At 29.7% G+C, this 21,291-nt stretch overlaps 1 protein-coding gene across 5 annotated transcripts in view; it reads right to left on the bottom strand.

Moving 5' to 3' along the window:
* Positions 1 to 21,291, bottom strand: part of Fife (regulating synaptic membrane exocytosis protein fife) — a 281,898-nt gene that overhangs the window by 177,965 nt on the left and 82,642 nt on the right. For all 5 annotated transcript variants that reach the window (XM_070304866.1, XM_070304868.1, XM_070304869.1 and 2 more), the window contains exons 4-5: positions 5,042 to 5,120; positions 2,134 to 2,293 (exon numbers count right to left, since the gene is read on the bottom strand). In XM_070304866.1, coding sequence (XP_070160967.1) covers positions 2,134 to 2,293; positions 5,042 to 5,120 — 239 coding nt within the window. The remainder of the gene's footprint in view (positions 1 to 2,133; positions 2,294 to 5,041; positions 5,121 to 21,291) is intronic.

Here is a 21,291-nt window from a genome sequence, read left to right as displayed (position 1 = left end):
GCTTAATTTACTATATTTGATTTTAGATTTCTTACAATATTTGAAACAAAAGAATTAATAATAGCAGCATGTTTACATCCAAAATTTAAGTTAAACTGGTTAACCGGAGAAAAAAGAAAACGTGCTGAAAATTACTTGGAGGATTTATTGGGAATCCGATCAACTGAAAATTCTTCAAAAGCTGGAAAATCTGACGATCACGATGATTTTTTCATTTTTGAGCAAAAAACGGTGCAAAATGAATCTAAACAAGAAGAATTGCAACGGTTTTTAAAATCAAATAATTGTAATATAGAAATGTTAAACGACTATCCAAAACTTAAAAAACTTTTTATTAAATATAATACAGCTCTACCAAGCAGTGCATCTGTAGAAAGAATGTTTAGCATCGGTGGCTCTGTATTAACACCACAAAGAGGGCATTTAAATGATGATACTATGGAGCAACAAATTTTATTAAAAATTAATAAAGAATTTCAATAAAATTTAATCATTTATTTTGTAATAAACCTTGAATAAAATCTTGCTTACAATTTTTTAAAAGTTTTTCTTATGCAAAATAATTTATTAGTTTGTATTGTAAAAAAGTAACGGAAATTGTAACGACTCGTTACTTTTTAGTAACTGTAACGGTAACGAGTTACTTTTTAAAATTAGTAACGAGTAACGGTAACGAGTTACTTTTTAGAAAAAATAACGGTAACGGTAACGAGTTACTTTTATAAAGTAAATTTCCCAACCCTGGTTTATATATTCAATGTTTTAACAAAACAGTATACATATTCTTCATTATAATTTTTAGTTATAAAAGAGTGGAAACTTTATGCAAGTAAAAGATGCTTACATCTAACTTATTTAGTTTTCTTCAGTACATTTACAAAAATCTAGCATTTGAAATTTAAGAAACTATGTTTTTCCTTCGTTTTCAGTGAAAAATGTTAGAGCACGCATGCAATAAAAGATTTTATTTTGAAAAAGTTGCATCAGAACAATATTTAAAATATCTTTATCTGGAATTTTGAACAAAAATATCTGGAAGATCAGGAAATTTTTTTATAAGATTTAAGTACCACCCTGGATAATTTATAATAGCCGCTCATTTTAGGTTCTTTTCGCTTCTTCGACATTTGTAGATTTAATTATTGATGCGAAATAATAGAGAAGCTTATAATTCTTTTAGCGGTTTCGAAAAAATCCTAAATAGTTGAAGAATTGGAAATTTAGTTATTGTTAATAATTTTTTAAGGTAATTTTCTACGGTTTTTACGTTGGTCTATCGAAATGTTAAATAGAAAGTTCGCTCCACTTGACATTATTTTTGCTTTGAAATGCAAGATTCTTCGCTCCGATTGGTCCATCGGACGCGAAAATAGTGTCAAACTCTGACACCCTGAAATAACAACAAAATCCAACGAGGGATACGGCGGGAGTGGAAATTAGCAAGCAACGGAAGTGAACGTAATTTACACGAGGTGAAGTTAGGCCCAGTATTAAGAAACTTCCATTTATTCCGTATTACCATGAGTCTCCGACTGACAATTATCTCTCCCTTTCGCGTTCACGCTTCAATAAATATGCAAATAGAAGGATTTTCCTTACTAATACATTTCTTTGGGAACTTCTTTAATAAGTTGAATCACACATATAAAATGTATTTGTTGTTCTTATAACATTTCGTTTTCTGATTCGCATATAATAATTACGAATAATGCACGTGTGTTTGCGCGTATATATTCGTTCAATGCGTATAGATGTGCTTTTATCATGGTTTTGTAATTACATAAAATATAATCGCGTAATGGAAGATTTGAAGTACTTTTCGATATATAAATAATGACATTAAAATAAAAATTTATTATTCTTGTTAAGAAGTATAATGACGCATAAATGGAAATAATGGACGTTAAATAGCAATAAAATATTGTGGATAATAATAACTTAATTTTGAAATTAAATTTTCGCATTTTATTCGGCCCTGCATCGTTTCTTTTTTCTTTTCTTTTTTCGTTCGTTCAATCCAACAATCAATTCACGCCCAAATACCATCCAGTCTTGTTTTAGCATCCAGCAATATTTACCGATCGAAAACAATGTACAAAGAAGTTAATTAGAAACGTAGGCGCGCAAACTTACTGGATCGTCAGAATTCGTTGTCGTCGAATACGAGGCGCAGTCCTCGCAGACCTTGTGTTGACACTCGCAACAAGTTCGCGAGACTTCCTCGGGATCGAACGACTTCCGGCATACTCTGCAATCGTTCCCGCTGCTTGTCTTGCCGCTCGCTTCCGACTTTCTGAAATACCGGATCCGATAAACTTTGTTAAAGTGCAAGCTCTTATTCATCATGATTTTTCTGAGCACGTACTCCATTACCAATATTATTGTCAAATATTGTGTAATCAAACCATATACATATAAATATATAGATATATAAGTATATAAATATAAATATAAATATGTATAAATATATATACAATATATATATATATATATATATATATATATATATATATATATAAAGGAATAAAGGGGGCTATCTAATAGTGACCTTGGATTTGAAATTAAAGGTCATTTCCAAGGTCATTTGAAGGTCAACTTCCGTTTTTTAAATAGAATCCTCTATTTTTTATTACATATTCTTATAGCTTATCTCGAGAGCTTTCCAAAACACTATAATAAAACATTTTTTTATCTTGTTATTACTTTTTAAGTTATTTTATATTTTAATCTGACATATTTTGATATAAAAAATTAAATATCTCGTAAAATATTTAGTTTTCGATAATCTTACCGTAATACTTCTATGTACAGAATAATGAGACAAATCAATTAGTATAAGAAATAATTGTTTTTAAGAAAATTATTTACAATGTATTTTTTTAAACAATTAATGGTTTTTTTGGCACTAATTGATAACTCTCATTATTCTATACATAAAAGTATTACGGTAAAATTATCAAAAACTAAATATTTCACAAGATATTTTATTTTTTATACCAAAATATGTCAGATTAAAATATAAAATAACTCAAAAAGTACTTAATGAAAAAATACTTTATTATAGTGCTTTGGAAAGCTCTCGAGGTAAGCTACAAGAATATGTAATGAAAAATAGGGCTTCCCATTTAAAAAACGGAAGTTGACCTTCAAATAACCTTGAAAATGACCTTTAATGTCAAATCCAAGGTCACTATCAGATAGCCCCCTTTATATATATATATATAATATTTATATACATATATATTATTATTTATAGCAATTATTTATAATAATAAAGAAAAAAAAGAATTCTATCATTATTTTTATGACAGATATATGTAAAAAAAAGGTACCGAAAAGTTCGTTCGCGAAACATCGTTATTTGAACAAGCGCGGGTTACTTAGTTCACCGACGACGAATCAATCCATAGTCCTTAATGGACGCGTCGTATTAAATATCGCTCGGCTAGAGCCTGGCAAACAGTAGAAATAGCTTTTGGGGATCGTCTTCTACACGGATAACGTTTGCACACTCTACGACTCGTTTGCACATATGTATTTTCCAGAGAATAAATCTTCACCTGTACAACGTAGCTTGCGAATTAATCACGATAGATTATTATCAATCCAGCAAGACATTTTCAAATAGATTGGATACTATATCTGATGAAATAATAAACTAAGAGCTTCGCCGCGCTAACATTTGAATTGCTTGGCATTTATTAAAAAATGCTTTCTGTCTGTAATACAATAAAGTATGAATGTCATACGATCACTGCGAAGCTATTGCTGAGATGTTAATATAATGCAAATCTGCAACATTGAAAGAATTCGAAATTCTAAAAAAACAGCGAAAGTAGCTTTGAATTTATAATAAATTTAGAATGTATAATATATGCACTTTTATAAATAATGCAAAGTTGAAATATTTTTTAAAGTCACAAAATTTATATCATTTTATCATATAAATGTATTGTACAATATTTATTATTTGATATATGTATTATTTACTTTCAGTGGTTTGTATAAATTTAAAAAAATTTCTTTTTTCGAATTTTCAGTGAGAATTTTCATTGTAAAGTCAATATTTTTGGACTATTGTCAAATGACTTTTGTCAAGGATTAATTGCTTTCAAATATAGTAATTTGGAAATAGGATGAAAATAGAGTGCAGTTTGGCAGGATGCCCTTTGGGAAGCATCACGTGAAAAAACGCAATACTGGATTTTTACCATTACACACTGTTCCGAAAACTGCCATTTTTTCCGCTCTCGTTATTTGCAACATTGTACTCGCAATCAAGTTAATATTTTTATATTTTTCATCAATTTAAGTGATAAATATACTTCAATATAAAAATGATTAAATTCGATTGCGTGATACTTGAATTACAACACTTAAAAAAAAAATGAAAAGTTCAGAGTGTCTATAAGATAAAAGCTGTAATTTAGGCCACGCACGTTTCTATTTATTTGTTTATTTTATTATTTATTTTTAGTCTATTAATTTTTATTTATACTATTATTTGTTATTTAATGATGTGTTTTACGATGTTGATAATCAAAACTGTAATATTATACTCAAAAGCATAATAACACATACTTTGATAATATTGTTGCTAATGTAACGTACGCACTCGACAAATTGATCAACTTGAAATTAAACGGAAACGGAAATATTTTATATTAACACAATTGTATGCAATAAATCAAATAATGCGTATATTGATGTTTCTCTTTGCGAGGAACATATAGTAATGCACGTACATAATACTATGATATTATATATATTTTAGTATTAATAATTTAATTAATAATATATAGAATATACGAGTTATATACATATATATTTATATAATATAATTTGTATAATATTACAATTAAAAAAAAATATACAATACTTTTAATAAGAAATATAGCAATATATTAATATTGTTTTAATAAAGAAGATAATAATTCTTATTGACACATCTTCGAAGTACGATATGTTTTTACTCTATGTAATAAGTAGTAGTAAAACATACAATGTGAACATTTTATACACAGGTTAGGCAGGAACTTACGATTTTAGAGATTCAATCGTGGAGGATTCCTCTTTGGGCTGAATGTCCTCCATTGGGGTGACCTTGGCCGGCTTCGTGACTGAAAAGAGATAAAGAGAGATCTCCTTTATACTGTTATACTTGACGAAGAGACTGCGACAGATTCCTATATCCGCGGGCCAGGCTTACAAGACTTTATATCCTCCGGGATCCCCCGCAATTGGCGAATCGATCGCTTTTCCCGCCCTTCTATCGCCTCTACAAAGTCTTTAAAGTTCCATTTGGATCTTCAAGGATCCCTCCATGAGGAGGCTCGTTAAGTATTCAGCCCCTTCCTCCTTCTAGCTGGCGAAAGAGCCACTCGGCGATTTTATCTCGCGCGATTTGCCGAAGGCTTCCCTAATCGAGCGGCGGCGTTATCGCGAATCCCCGTTCGGAAAACGGCCGCGCGATTTTGAGGGTCGGCTGTTATCCTCGACAGGAATGAATTTTCGATATATCCTGCCGAATACTCGGTTCGTCCCTTCTCTCTAACAAAAGAAGCAGTTCCGCAAGAAACGAGATAGAGATTGTAATCGGATTGTTGCTTAATTTTATTCACACTGTACAGAAATTGACCATTGCATTCCTCTCTTTCTGTTCACATCGTCGCTTTGAATTAATAAACGGTGCTATGGAAATGTTTGCTCAAAGATGATCTTACTCGACGCAAAAACTATTTATCAACACTAGTTATATTGCATTGCATTACCAAGCAGAGTGCTTCTCTGCAACTCTTCAATTAACTCAAATACTCTCGCGAGTAACCGGATGATCCATGATATTTTCCCGTCACGAGTAACGTCGCGAATTAACGAAATGAAAAAGATTACCGTGAGTTGAAAAAAAAGAAATGAATTTTACCTCTTTTTATACGCCTTTTTCATGTGAAATATTCCTCCCTATTTAAGGAATCTTTTTAAGAATGCAAAACTCTTGAAAATATTCCTATTTTTAAAGATCTATTTTATTCGAAAAAGATCTCTATGTAAAACTTAAAGAAAATTTATTCGAGTATTTACAACGCAGAGTTTTGGTATTTACGTAATACTTGCTTCTTTAAAGTTGATTTATTTGCACAGGGATGGAGGACAAAGTTCCGTAACTAAATATATTAGAAGATTTGTAAAGAGACTGTCTCATTAAGACAATTTAACTTAAACTTTATAATACTAATTATTAAACTACATGTATCTTTTATATCAAAAAGTTCGCATGAAATTTAAAACCTGAAAGAAGTTATTCTCCGAAAACTAGAGATAACGATACAAAGATAAAGAAGAGCCACTTTGTAATTAACGCGATTAATTACTCGCTGAAGCGATATCTGATCTTTTTTTACGAGATAAACTTACGCAAATTTCCTAAAAAACAAAAATGAAGAGAGATTGCGTGCCCACGGCAATGCAAAATCCGGAAAAATCAGAATCAGATCGCATCAGGTCAGGTCATGTGGCCTGGATTAGATCGTCCGTGGATCCAATTAAACTTCTAGAAAAACCGACCAGATGCTTGTGATTCGCCGCATATCATTTTTCTCACTGCGGAAATTAACCGTCAGATCGAATCTTACGTGAATTATGACTCAGTCTGGAAAACGTGCCGTACATAAAGTGCGGCTTCACAGACATTAAATAGTTAATTCCGCTTGTTTTCGCGCTCGAGCAAAAAGAATAAAATTGATACTTTCTTTCTTTTCTTAATTATATATTAATACTATATTACACTAATAAATTTATTATTTATTAAAATATTTAAAGTGATTATTTTATATTAAAATAAATAAAATAATTTTTTTTTATTTTTTTTTTAATAGCGACGTATTAAAATGTCAAAAATATAAATTGGATTGATAAACATAATGATGTTTGGATTTCGATGCCATTATTTGTAAACGTTGAAACTTTATTTATTCTTTAATTAATTAATTATTTATAAACATTTAAAATTTGAATACATTATTTGAAAAATCTGATATCATTCTTTCATAAGTAGAAATTTTATATATATATACTATAAGATACTTGTATATTCAGCAATTTTCCGATATTAAATATATTGCCAGTTAAATTTTCAATAAAATTTCCTTTCAAGAATCGTCCTTTTCAGATAATTAATAACTACGATTTTGTCACATTTATATTTGTATAAATACTCTTTGGAAACTTTATTATTAATATAAATATTAATTGACGAAATAATTAATATTTAAAGTTCCAATTGAATATTTAAATGATGAATTTATTTAATATTTAACATTTAATATTGAACATCTTTATAATTAAATTATCCTTTAAACTGACATTAAACAAAAATCTCTTTCGATGTCATGAAGATTATCTCGTAATAAATACAAATGCCAACATGGTGATTCAGTTTTATTAACGAAATTAATTTTTCTCGCGCTGGAATTTTGTCGTGGCATTTTTGCAGAGACACGAATGGAAATCCCGTTTACGTTTCTGTCAACGTTAACAAAGCGGATTACCGGCCTAGTTGAACACAAATAAAAAAAATCTTTAACGTGCGAGAAATGTTCAGAATTTTTCTCCTTACAACGATTACTTTATTATCATTGGAATTCATCCGATCACATGAAAATTTTGATAATCTGTGTTTTGACATAAGACAAATTTATCTAATTTCTAATTGATCAAAAAATTATTGTGAAAGAATGGAAAAATTTTCACAACTTATCTTTTATTTTATACTTTTAATTCCAAAAATTTTAGCTAAAATATAAAGTACTGATGTTTCACGCTATTATATTTCTTATTATTTATTTAGGTAACTATTAAGAGAGTTGAATTGTGACGAAGGGAATGTAAAGAGCTTTTGATGTTCACATTAAGGGATCTTTCTAGTTTGACACTCTGAAAGGCGAATTTTTTTTTAAAGAAAAATATAAAACATATTAATTCTAAGCTTTGAACGTTTATTAAATAACATTTCAAATATATCCTAATTTTTTTTGAAACAAAAATATTTATTCGTTTTGGAGTTATAGTAGTCCAACAAGAACTAAAATTAAATCGATATTTGCAAAATTCGAATTTTGCGACTTATAAAATTAAACAATTTTTTGGTGAAAAACATTTTTTTTTAGACGCGGCCATTTTTTTATTTTTCAATATTTTTTTATTTTTGTTCGCACAATAGCCACACTCATACAGAATAAGAATCTTTTTGTTTTTTTATTTCAGATGACTATAACGGCTGGAATCATGTTCGTCGCAAACAACAATTTTTTTTTCAAATACTTTGATTGGACTGCTATAACTCCGAAACAAACAAATATTATTGTTTAAAAAAAATTCAGAATATACTTGAAATGTTATTTAATAAACATGCAAAGTTTAGAATTAATATGTTTTATACTTTTCTGTCGAAAAAATTGCCAAAAATTGCCTTATTTTCCAGAATGTCAAACTAGGAAGATCCTTTAATAAAATAATAAAATAATAAATCCAACATTTCATTAGTTTTAAACGTTTATTATTTCTTCGAAATCGACATTTGTCTTTAAAATGCGCTTTCTCTATATGTATAATGCAAAATAACTTATAAAACATGTGTGTAATTCAATCATGTGTTTCAATATCTCAAAAATTTTCATTTCTAGAAGACAAAGTATGTGCGTGAGATCAAGTGACGCGATAGCGTCGCGACGCCAAGTGTATGAAAAAATTCGTTTCGGCTTGTCAACGGTTTGCCTATATACAGGGGCCGCGGCGCTGGCAAGTAGCTTATCCGGAATTTCAGATCTAGTAAATTTTCGATTAAGATATTTTAATAACTAAAGCTGTAATAAAAAATCTAACTGCACTTTTATTATATAACGTGAATACAAGCTTTCGATTGCGACCGGTCCAGATAAGATTGGTGCAGTCAATCCCGAGGAATGATGATCGTAGATCAGAATTGTGACATTTTTCGTTCTTCATCATTATCATAATAATCATAAGTTTCAGACTCTCACGTACGTATGCTCGCACGCACAAAGCGATTTTGTCCCTCAAGGCGCGTTTACAGCGCTCATCATGTACGATTATTCGCTTGAATATGCAAATACGCCTTGAGTGACAATGTTGTGTATATACGTGCATATAAGATAATAATATAAACTTATAAGAGTATATGTCGCACGGATAAGATAAAAATGTTAAAGTTATAAGATAAAAGTATATATCGCGGAATAATGGAACGAAAAGACGAAAAGTGATAAGAATAGCGGAATAGTGCAACAACGAAAAGAAGTGATAAAGTAAAGAGAAATTAAATATAAACACGAAATAGTGTAAGGAAGAGAAGTGACTTCTTTTAATCGATGTCATATCGAGCAAAGTTAGGTTACATTAATAAAACTGAGCGAATGCTTACAGTGGAGTGAATCTGTGATAACGATAAGCTGGTAATTATATTTATAATTATGCGAACGCGCATTCATGTATATAATGTTTATTTGTGTTTTATAATATAAATGTAATTAATGCATAATTAATATTTTTTGGTTAATTTACAAATGGCTAAAAACAATAAATTTATATTAATATAGCAAAATAAATCTTGTGAAAATACTACCAAAAATATCATAAAAACAACAGCATTAAATACACATTTTTAATTGGCATAAAGAATAATAACATAATCAAATTATATCGAAGCACTTCCATAATCTACAAACATTTTGCGGATCTGAAATTACTCGCTACTTTTGGTTCTGAAAATGTGAATGTTTATTTATATTTTATATATAAATGTATTTAATGCGTAATTAATATTTTTAGGTCACTTACAAATAGCAAAACATTGCATATTTATGTTAATATAGCAAAACAAACTTTGGAAATTCTATCAAAAATATTACATAATATACAATTGAAAGCGTCAGAGTTAGAGCCTGAAATAGAAATGTTAAGCGTTAGTCAAAGAAGAGAAATAAGACAATAATTTTGTTTATAAAGTATACTAAATTCATTTAGTCTAAGAAAATAAATAATCTTAGACTGGATTCAATGGAGAGAGAAAAACAGAGAGAAATTGCATAAGCTTTTACATGTTCCCCTTTGTGTCTCAATATTGTTCCTACGATACGCACAATATATATACACACATATTTGAATTTTTCATATGTAAAATATAAATCAAGAATATATAAAATTTATTTTAAGAAAGATTAAATATTGTAAATAAAAAAATTAGAATTTTTGCAATACATTTCCTGAGTAATGTTTTAACATTTTGTAATTGACACTTCGAAACATGTTTCATATATTCTAAAGCTGCATCATAGGCTTCTGTTTTAACCAATGCAACTGCCAAATTATTATAAATTTTTATACGTTCCTATAATAAAATCTGCAATTTAGTATCTAACCAATTCTTCCATCTCATTTTGATACAAATTTGAACTACTTTTTGTCAATGACAGATATTATAATCAGGGTTGGGAAGTAACGCGTTACTTGTAACGCCATTACCGTTACAGTTACTTTTTTCGGTAACTGTAACGGTAATGGCGTTACAAATTTTATTTGTAACGGAAAAAGTAACTTCGTTACATTTTTCGGTAACGAGTAACGAATTTAACAGTTACTTTTATCGTTACTTTTTTCAAATTTTTTGATTTATTTAAGATATTATTCTTGCTATTGTGCGTGATAAAATTTTTATCTTAACCGTAAAGCCGTAAGCAAATCGAGCAATTAGCATTCTTATTATGTTGTAAAAATGCTTGAATGTGATTGATCAACTTATGGCTCTTGCAGACCAGTGCGATGATGCGACGCGCGATATCCAATGAGAGCTTTATTTTTTCGGAAAAGCAGAGCTCTCATTTACTACCAGTTCTAAGTACCTTGCAACGAAAATTAGAAAATCTCAATAAATCTGACCTTATAGATTGCCATTCATTAGTTGAAGCTATTCAGCAAGGTTTAAATAAAAGGTAACTTATTAATTTGATTAATACATATGTTATTTAATTTTAAATAAGGATTTAATTGAAAAATATTATTTTATTTTAAACTATTGATTCAAAAGTATTAATTTCAATAAAACAAACAATGTCGCTTAATTTACTATATTTGATTTTAAATTTCTTACAATATTTGAAACAAAAGAATTAATAATAGCAGCATGTTTACATCCAAAATTTAAGTTAAACTGGTTAACCGGAGAAAAAAGAAAACATGCTGAAAATTACTTGGAGGATTTATTGGGAATCCGATCAACTGAAAATTCTTCAAAAGCTGGAAAATCTGACGACCACGATGATTTTTTCATTTTTGAGCAAAAAACGGTGCAAAATGAATCTGAACAAGAAGAATTGCAACGGTTTTTAAAATCAAATAATTGTAATATAGAAATGTTAAACGACTATCCAAAACTTAAAAAACTTTTTATTAAATATAATACAGCTCTACCAAGCAGTGCATCTGTAGAAAGAATGTTTAGCATCGGTGGCTCTGTATTAACACCACAAAAAGGGCATTTAAATGATGATACTATGGAGCAACAAATTTTATTAAAATTTAATAAAGAATTTCGATAAAATTTAATCATTTATTTTGTAATAAACCTTGAATGAAATCTTGCTTACAATTTTTTAAAAGTTTTTCTTATGCAAAATAATTTATTAGTTTGTATTGTAAAAAAGTAACGGAAATTGTAACGACTCGTTACTTTTTAGTAACTGTAACGGTAACGAGTTACTTTTTAAAATTGGTAACGAGTAACGGTAACGAGTTACTTTTTAGAAAAAATAACGGTAACGGTAACGAGTTACTTTTATAAAGTAACTTCCCCAACCCTGATTATAATGTTCTCTGATAACATTACATTGCAAAAGACAATTCTATCCAAATAAACTACATCAATTATCACGTTTCTCATTATTTTAAAAAATAAATTCAACTATTATATCAAAAAAAGTTAAATAGATTAATAATAAGTCTTATTTCTAGAGAATTTAGTCTAAGTGAATAAATAACCTTTATTATATAATTTATAAATAAAATTATTACCTTATTTCTCTTCTTTGACTAACGCTTAACATTTCTATTTCAGGCTCTAACTCTGACGCTTTCAATTGTATATAATATAATATTTTTGATAGAATTTTCAAGATTTGTTTTGCTATATTAACATAAATATACAATGTTTAGCTATTTGTAAGTGACCTAAAAATATTAATTACGCATTAAATACATTTATATATAAAATATAAATAAACATTCACATTTTCAGAACCAAAAGTAGCGAGTAATTCCAGATCCGCAAAATGTTTGTAGATTATAGAAGTGCTTCGATATGATTTTATCATTTCATTATTCTTTATGCCTATTAAAAATGTGTATTTAATGCTGTTGTTTTTATGATATTTTTCATAGAATTCTCACAAGATTTATTTTGCTCACAAACTGAACTGCTTCTATGTACTTGACTATTTAACTTGATTTCATACTTAGTTTTGATTTCTGACTTTTTGAAGGTTTTTATAGTTATTTTTTAAAGAAAAATCATTTTTTCTTTTTTTCATTTTTATAAAAATTATTTTTCAAGAAAAAATTTTTTTAAAAGTTATATTTTACGGATAAATATTAAACTTTTTTTGCATACAAGTTGGGATTTTTTTATATACTTGACGTATTCTTTTTACATTTGTGAGGTTTTTTATGGAATCAATATTTCTACAAATTTGTCAAAAGCGCGTTATAGTACGTGTATATAGATATACTGTACAATACATAAAGTTTTCAAAGAAGAAAGCGCTCTCTAGATTTACTGTGTATTTAATGGTTTGAGAAATATATGTCTTGACGAGCTTGGTCCGCTGTTGGTGACGCGTTATCATTCTTTCGGGCTTTCGGATAACCATGGAAAAGACAAGAGGGTTTCCATCCTCCGAATGGAAAGCTCAACAGCGTCTCTTCGAGTTTCCAGCATAGACAACACGGATTTTCTCTCAACTTCGGAAATACGATGGTCTGTTACAAACACGTAATAGACCATCTGTTTCGGTAAGTGCAGCATTGCATTTTGTATTTTGGGCAAAACCGGGCACTTACACATCTGATATAATGAAAAGAGGGAGCACTGTTATCCTGACTTTGTGTCCCTACAAAAAGCAGTTGAAAATGAAAACTAACACCAGAAAAAAACCACTAAAAAAAAAGCTTTTTGAGATCCCTAAAGTCAATAAGTTAAATAAAGAAGTCCTGCAGTAATGTCGAACAAGAGGATATCTTTATTTGTGATTCTTGTCAATAGAATACATCTTTTTATTGTATCTTGATTAGAATAAATCTAGATTTTCTAATTACATGGTGTTTTGCATATTTTCAAATGAGTATCTGGTTTAACCTTACCGGTAGGACAAAACTGGGTACTTTGTCTTCTCCACAAAATCTTGTTATTCTTGATAACCAAACATTTTTTTTTTTTTAGTAACTAGCCTTATTTTTTTATATTGTAGTTCAAGGTTCACTAAAGACTACTAACGGTCGGCAAAATTTTTGTTACTCAGATTTTTAGGGAGACAAATCCGAAAAGGTACTCGGTTTTACCCTATTTTCCCCTATATTATTATAATAAAATCTCGTTTTAAACCTCAGTTAGTTTGATTTTAATTAATAAAGATCTTTATTTTTTACTTCTACGTCATACACATTAAAATTTATTAATCTGCTGTATATCTCGTATGAACATCTTTCTGTAATATACAGAGCATATGGCTCACTATTCTATTTAATAAATCGATATGATGACAGCTAAATACTTTGTGAAAAAATTTTTGCGTTTGTAGTTGACATCTCTCAGTTAATAAAAATTAGATATTTTGTAGATAAAAATATGTAGCAAACGCATAGTGTACGTTCTTTGCAAACTAATTCTTAAAAAATCAATATATCTCGCAATATTTATTTTTCCTTCGTGGCTCTATATGTTTTCGATATTTTTTTTTTGATGAACGTCAAACGCAGAACCATTTCAAATGGTAAAATTGGAAAAAAACTACGTTTTATTGGGATAATATCAATCGAGAACTTAAAGAAAAATTTATGGAAACTTACGAAAAAGACAAAAATAATTGTTCATTGACATGATTATGTAAAAGAGATAGTCACAAATTGTCTCAAAAATTGGATGAAAAAGAAGAAATACTTAGCTTTTCTACGCGCGATAACTATAAGCAAAATATTTTTCAGATCATCTCAGAAAAATATGTACTCGTTGATTAGATATTTCGCGATGTCAAGTGCACAAAGTTACTCTATTCGATTACGATATAAGTTCTCGATCAATATTATCTCAATGAAACGTAGTTTTTTCGAATGGTAATATATACATATATATATATATACAGTGTCCCATTTTAAAGGACCCACTCAAATATCTAAAAAACACTGCGTTAAATCAAAAAATGTTTCAAACAAAAGTTGTGTGGCTTCAAGGGGGCCATAAGATAGTAACAATTATTTGACTTTGAAAAATCATTTAAAGGTCATGTGAAGGTCAACTTTAAAATTTTAAAGGAAACCCCCATTTTTTATTTAGTATTCTTGTAGCTGACATCGAGAGCTTTCCAAAACACTATAATAAAGTATTTTTTTATTAAGTACTTTTTGAGTTATTTTATATTTTAATTTGACATATTTTGATATAAAAAATTAAATATCTCGTAAAATATTTAGTTTTTGATAATCTTACCGTAATATTTCTATGTACAGAATAATGAGACAAATCAATTAGTATAAAAAAAAATTGTTTTTAAAAAAATTATTTACAATATATTTTTTTAAACAGTTATTTGTTTTTTTTTTTTTTGTACTAATTAATTTGTCTTATTATTCTGTACATAGAAGTCTTACGGTAAAATTATCGAAAACTGAATATTTTACGAAATATTTTATTTTTTATATCAAAATATGTCAGATTATAATATAAAATAATTCAAAAAGTACTTAATGAAAAAATACTTTATTATAGTGGGTTGGAAAGCTCTCGATGTTAGCTACAAGAATACTAAATAAAAAATGGGGTTTCCATTTAAGATTTTAAAGTTGACCTTCACATGACCTTCAAATGATTTTCCAAGGTCAAATCATTGTCACCATCTTATGGCCCCCTTGAAGTCACACAACTTTTGTTTGAAACATTTTTCGATTTAACGCAGTGTTTCTGAGATATTTGATTGGGTCCTTTAAAATGGGACATCCTGTATATATACAGGGTGGGGCATTTATATTGAAACATCTAAATATCTCAAAAATAAAGCAAAATAGAAAGAAATGTTTCAGACAAAAGTTCTTCGGTTCTAAGGAGGTCATAAGATGGTGCCATTAGTTTGATCTTGGGTGGAGGCGCTTCGGAGATTTCAATGTCAATCTTGTTTTTTTAAATGAAAACATCCCAATTTTTTTACATAAATCGATTTCTTGTAATATTCTGCATAAAAAGTTATAGGGGTATGATGGCCAAAAGTTTAATAGTTTACGAGATATGTTATACTTTATTTTATTACTTTACTGCAACATAATTTTACATAAACTATAAAATATCTCATAAAATTATTTATTTTGCAATAATGTTATCTTAATATTTTAAGCTCAAAAAATGAAAGACATCAATTGGTGTAAAGAAAATAAAATAAAATTGACATTAAAATCTCCGAAGCGCCTCCACCATCTTATGACTCCCTTAGAACCGAACAACTTGTGTCTGAAACATTTCTTTCTATCTTGCTTTATTTTTTAAATATTTAGGTGTCTCAGTATAAATGTCCCACCCTATATATATATATTATTGTTAAAAATTTCTAAATATTTGTGTCAAATTTCATCGAAACATTCGACGCACAGATGCGATACGTATAGGTATACGAAAAAGAAGTTATTTCTCTATTAATGCAAATCCATCCAATTTCGCGGGCTTGTATACGAAGAGCAATATATTTAGGCGCAGAAGGGAATACTTTCTATGAGTATTAATTTCAATTCCGCTCGGATCTACTATTTGAATCTATCTCGATTATTGACGAGTGTTTTTTACGTTATTTTTCAACAGCAATATGCAACCGCCAGCGATATCGTCGTGGATGTTATACGTTAAAAAATATAGCGAGAGATGCATAGTTTACAAATATTTGTTTGGCGAACAGCGGCTTGATTTCTGCGAGTTTTCATCGTTTGCTAATAAGCCACGCACGCGTAATTGGAAACGCGACATATTTTCGGTATCGCCATCAGTTACTGCAGAAGAGCCGTCGATATCGTCGCGCGATTGACATTGGCGCCCGCGATTCGGTACACGATAAACGGACACGCAATTAAAGTCTCCGATCACTGACGTAATGCTTCTGTAATATTAGAGATAACAGCGCGATGACCTATTTATAGCATTTATGCAATTTAATGCAATTAATATTAATACTGTAAATGTAGTAATTATCGGCTCGCATTGTTACAAAATTATCCGAAAATCTGAATCTATTATTAGAATATTTAATATTGTAATATAATTGCGTATAATTGTGTCGCACAAATAAAACTTATATAATTGACAGACGTTTCATATTTTTCAAAAAACTAAACAAGCTTGTTTTTTTGCACGATGACATGACGACGATATAGAAAATATCGAATAATAGTCTCAATAAATTCTAAATATTTTTCCATGTGTTTTCTTCAATATTTAATCGATGTTATCCATAAATTTCCATCGATGAACTATATTACTAATACTTTAAATTTGCATATTTGTTCTCGAATTTTTTTTTTATCAAGAGTACAAGAATACGTGTGCGTGCGTGATAAGGATCGATTTAATATGGCGCAAAAAATTTAGATATTAAAACAATATTGATACTAAATGTTAAATATTATGATAAGTGATGTATTGCGTAAGCTTGTGTCAGTTTGTTTTTAATCAAGGCTTGTTGCATTATCAGTTATCGATAATTCCTAACTAATAAATTGCACATCACGTACTATATTAAATCGATGATCTTCTCATATGTAGTTGCCCATTTTTGTAAACGAATTATTGTACTTGCGAATTGCATTGTCAAATAGCTGATAGCGCAGCTACATTGCTTAAATCGGATGGTGAAGAGAAATTATCAAATCGTAATGGAGAGAGCACATGTTACTGCCCAACGGTGGCCCGCTATTAGTAGGTCTATTGCTAGTAATTGATCTCCAGATACAATCACATTGTTAATCATAGCTGTAATTAATGGAGTAGCGGGTTAATAGCGAATCGGCCAGTTGAGTGGAATACCATGGAATTAGTAGTCACGGAATGTATCTTGATGCGATTGACACGCACAAGATGTACGATTAATTTTGACGATAATTTGTGTATTTTGCGCGAAACGTCCGCGAAATATTTATTCTTACGTAAATACTCGCGCCATAATCGAGTCGATACGAGAGACGCGGATATCTAGAGTATCGATCACAATATGAAGATAAATATGCTATAGATTTTATTAATGATCGAACGCGAATCTTATTTCTTAATTCTCGTATTATCAAGAGCAGATAAGAATGGTGAATAGTTATATCATACGTAACATTATTGAAAACAATATTTCTAATATTAATTTTGGTAAAAATGAAGATGAGGGGAGACACCTCCGATGACTTTGACCTTGACATATATTGTCAAGGTCGTGACCCTGAGTAACTTTTCCTTATAACTTAATCGGCAGACTCTTATAATTTCTGAGATATTTAAAGTTAAAGTTTGATTCGAAACAAAAGTTTGGGTTAGGTTATGTAACGTAATCCAAACCAAATTTTAGTTTTAAATCAGAAATAAGTTTGGGCTAGGTTATATCTTTCGGAAGTGGACACCCTCCGTAGGGGGGAAAACGGAACCCACTATCTCCACGCATATACTTTACAACGCGAAGCGAGGTCCACTCCACAATTGTTATATGGATAAAAAAGTGTATGCGTAGACGCAGTGGGTTCCGTCCTCCCTCCCCGTAGGAGGGGAAGGGGCTTCACTTCCGGAAAATATAACCAAACCCAAACCTATTTCTGATTTAAAACTATGATTTGATTTGGGTTAAGTTATATCATCCGGAAGTGAAGTCCCCCCGTAAGAGGGGCGGAACCCACTGCGTCCGCGCATACACTTTCCCATTCGTACAACAATTGTAGGGTCGCTATGGGATTTTGTGTCGTTTTCTTTCCAACTTTAAAATATAATTACATATCTATATTACATTAAATAACTTCAAAATACATATTTAAATAAATGTGTATCTATAATAATGAACATTAATAAGATTCACTGGGTTAAATTCAAAATATAAAGTTAAATACACATTTATATTGTCAACTTCATTTGTTAATAACTTTTTAATGAACAATGACCGATGGCTAAAATCTTTTGAGCATTATTCAGGGTATTAAATATAATGAAAATTATTTGCCACAAAAAATTAAGGTAAAAATGAAGATGGGAGGAAGCACCTCCGATGACTTTGACCTTGACATATGTTGTCAAGGTCAAAGTCATCGGAGATGCTTCCTCCCATCTTCATTTTTACCTTAATTTTTTGTGGCAAATAATTTTCATTATATTTAATTTAGAAATAGTCATTTTAAAAAAGAGGGAAGAGGGACACAGGCACATTGATCAAGGGTACAACGCAACTTTATAAATAATTCATATTATATCGTGTACAATATCGTTACAACGTTGAAATAAGATTCCGGAAAATAGAGGATATTGATGTGAGCATTTTGAAAGCCGTAAGATACCATTGATAAGCAAACTGTTACGAACATACCATAAATGCGTAGGCGGAGATTGAAATCGGTCGTATTCGTATATTGCCGCTGAATTATACCGTAATGGCGCCAGCTTGAACATTAAAAATGGCCCATTCAAAACATTTCTTTCCTCGTCGTCTTTCAACGCGAACAAAAGCCTACTACATCTTCCTCATATATATGAATAACGCGAGATCCGACTTTCAATAGAAAAGATCGGAGATTTCAAACCACTCATGCCCTTCCGCTTTTGCCTTTTTTTGGCTCCACAGTATTTTCGACAGCCTCAAGTTTTTCTCTCCGTTTTCAGTTTTCGATTTTCTCTTCTTTTCGCGTGTTTATTTAAAATACATCGAACCTATTTAATCAGAAACTACTAACTAAGCGACTAGTAATAGTAATAAAATATGCATTTTTTCTTTCTATTTTTTTTTAACTATATAAATTTTACGATAGAACAAAATAGCAATCAGTTAATATTATCTGTCTTACTGCATAATTTAAGAGAAAAATATACATAAGGCAAAGTATCTAAAATTAAAAATCATGAAATTGGATCTCTTGAGTATTTTCAACTATGTTCATCACAAAAGTGATGTTGCATACTTCATGATTGAATTATTTTGGAGAGAGAATGACCCTGAGGACAAGGATTATTATCTCTGCTTTCCCATTTCATCGCAAATGGCAAACACGTGTAAAATTTTTTACACCTTTGAAAAAGTGGTTAGCCGAGAGAAATAGATGGCAAATCTTCAAAGATCGAAGATCCTAATTTATAATCAAAGGACAATGAAAAAGCGTGTTGCCAAAAGTGGGTTAAAGAAACAGGCGCGGACGAAGGAGAGATGGATAGAGAGGAAAAGCAGAATAAAAATCAATGGCGGTTCCGAGACTAGATTTAAATTTTATATATAATAACGCATGTATAATTACCGCGATCTTTAAACGTGCGCGAGAGGCAATTAGATTTCATTGCGTTGACTCTATCAACCTCTCGAGAGTTAATTTGAGTTGCTAGATCAGTGCCGACTCTCTCGACGAAGAGGCTTCAGGCGAAGGATCCTTATAGGAAGCTACAAAGTCAGAGATCTACAGAAACTACTCTTAACACGCCGATAAATATGAGTTAGCTGCGAGGCACAACTTACACGATAACGGTGATTTCCCGACCTACTCAGGCTCTAACTTAACAATAAAACTTGCAACTTTAATGGTGTCTTAATTAGAGAAGGGTCTATTGCTTATTATTGTAATGTTCGTATTATGATACCTACAGTGTCAAAAACATAATATAGAAAAGTAATACATGTACATATATGAAGAGATATAGAAAAATATATAAACAAGCTGGATTGTGTAAATTAGATACATACATATTGCTTTCTCATCATTTTATCTCACAAAGTTTAAGCTTCTTTAAGCATGCGGATTTTTCAATTTTTGCCTGCTCATAGAGAAAGCTTTGTGAGCAAAATAAAAAAATAAAGAAGCAATCACCGATTCTCACTAAATTCAATACCGTTTAATAATACTCTATCTATGTAAAAAAATTTTACCCGATATTTCAAAATTTATAAAAGTTACGTGTACAGACATTTCTTAAAAAACTCAAAATTTTATAAGAAATGAGCCTTTTCACCGATTCTCACCAAATTCAATACCAACTATCCTTTAATAATATTCTATCCATATAAAAAAATTTAACTCGATATTTCAAAATTTGCGAAAGTTACAACATAAGAGTGTACAGACATTTCTTACAAAACTCAAAATTTTATAAGAAATGAACCCTTTCACCGATTCTCACCAAATTCAATACCAACTATCCTTTAATAATATTCTATCCATGTAAAAAAATTTAATCCGATATTTCAAAATTAGCAAAAATTACAACGTGTATAGACATTTCTTAAAAAACTCAAAATTTTATAAAAATTGAACCTTTTCACCGATTCTCACCAAATTCAATACCAACCATCCTTTAATAATATTCTATCCATGTAAAAAAATTTAACCCGATATTTTAAAATTTGCGAAAGTTACAACATAAGAGTGTACAGACATTTCTTACAAAACTCAAAATTTTATAAGAAATGAACCCTTTCACCGATTCTCACCAAATTCAATACCAACCATCCTTTAATAATAATCTATCCATGTAAAAAAATTTAATCCGATATTTCAAAATTTGCAAAAATTACAACGTGTACAAACATTTCTTAAAAAACTCAAAATTTTATAAAAAATAAACCTTTTCACCGATTCTCACCAAATTCAATACCAACCATCCTTTAATAATAATCTATCCATGTAAAAACTTTTAATCCGATATTTCAAAATTTTCAAAAATTACAACTGCTACGAGATCTCTCTCGTATCATTCTGTATACGTGTCTTTGTATTTTAACCCTCCTGTAACGTAAATTCGCATTTTTCACT

This window comes from Polyergus mexicanus, unplaced genomic scaffold (genome assembly GCF_030449975.1).
Source record: "Polyergus mexicanus isolate NDT 795.1 unplaced genomic scaffold, iyPolMexi1.0 SCAF_12, whole genome shotgun sequence".
Taxonomy (NCBI): Eukaryota; Metazoa; Arthropoda; class Insecta; order Hymenoptera; family Formicidae; genus Polyergus; species Polyergus mexicanus.
This window is presented reverse-complemented; position numbering and strand designations above follow the sequence as displayed.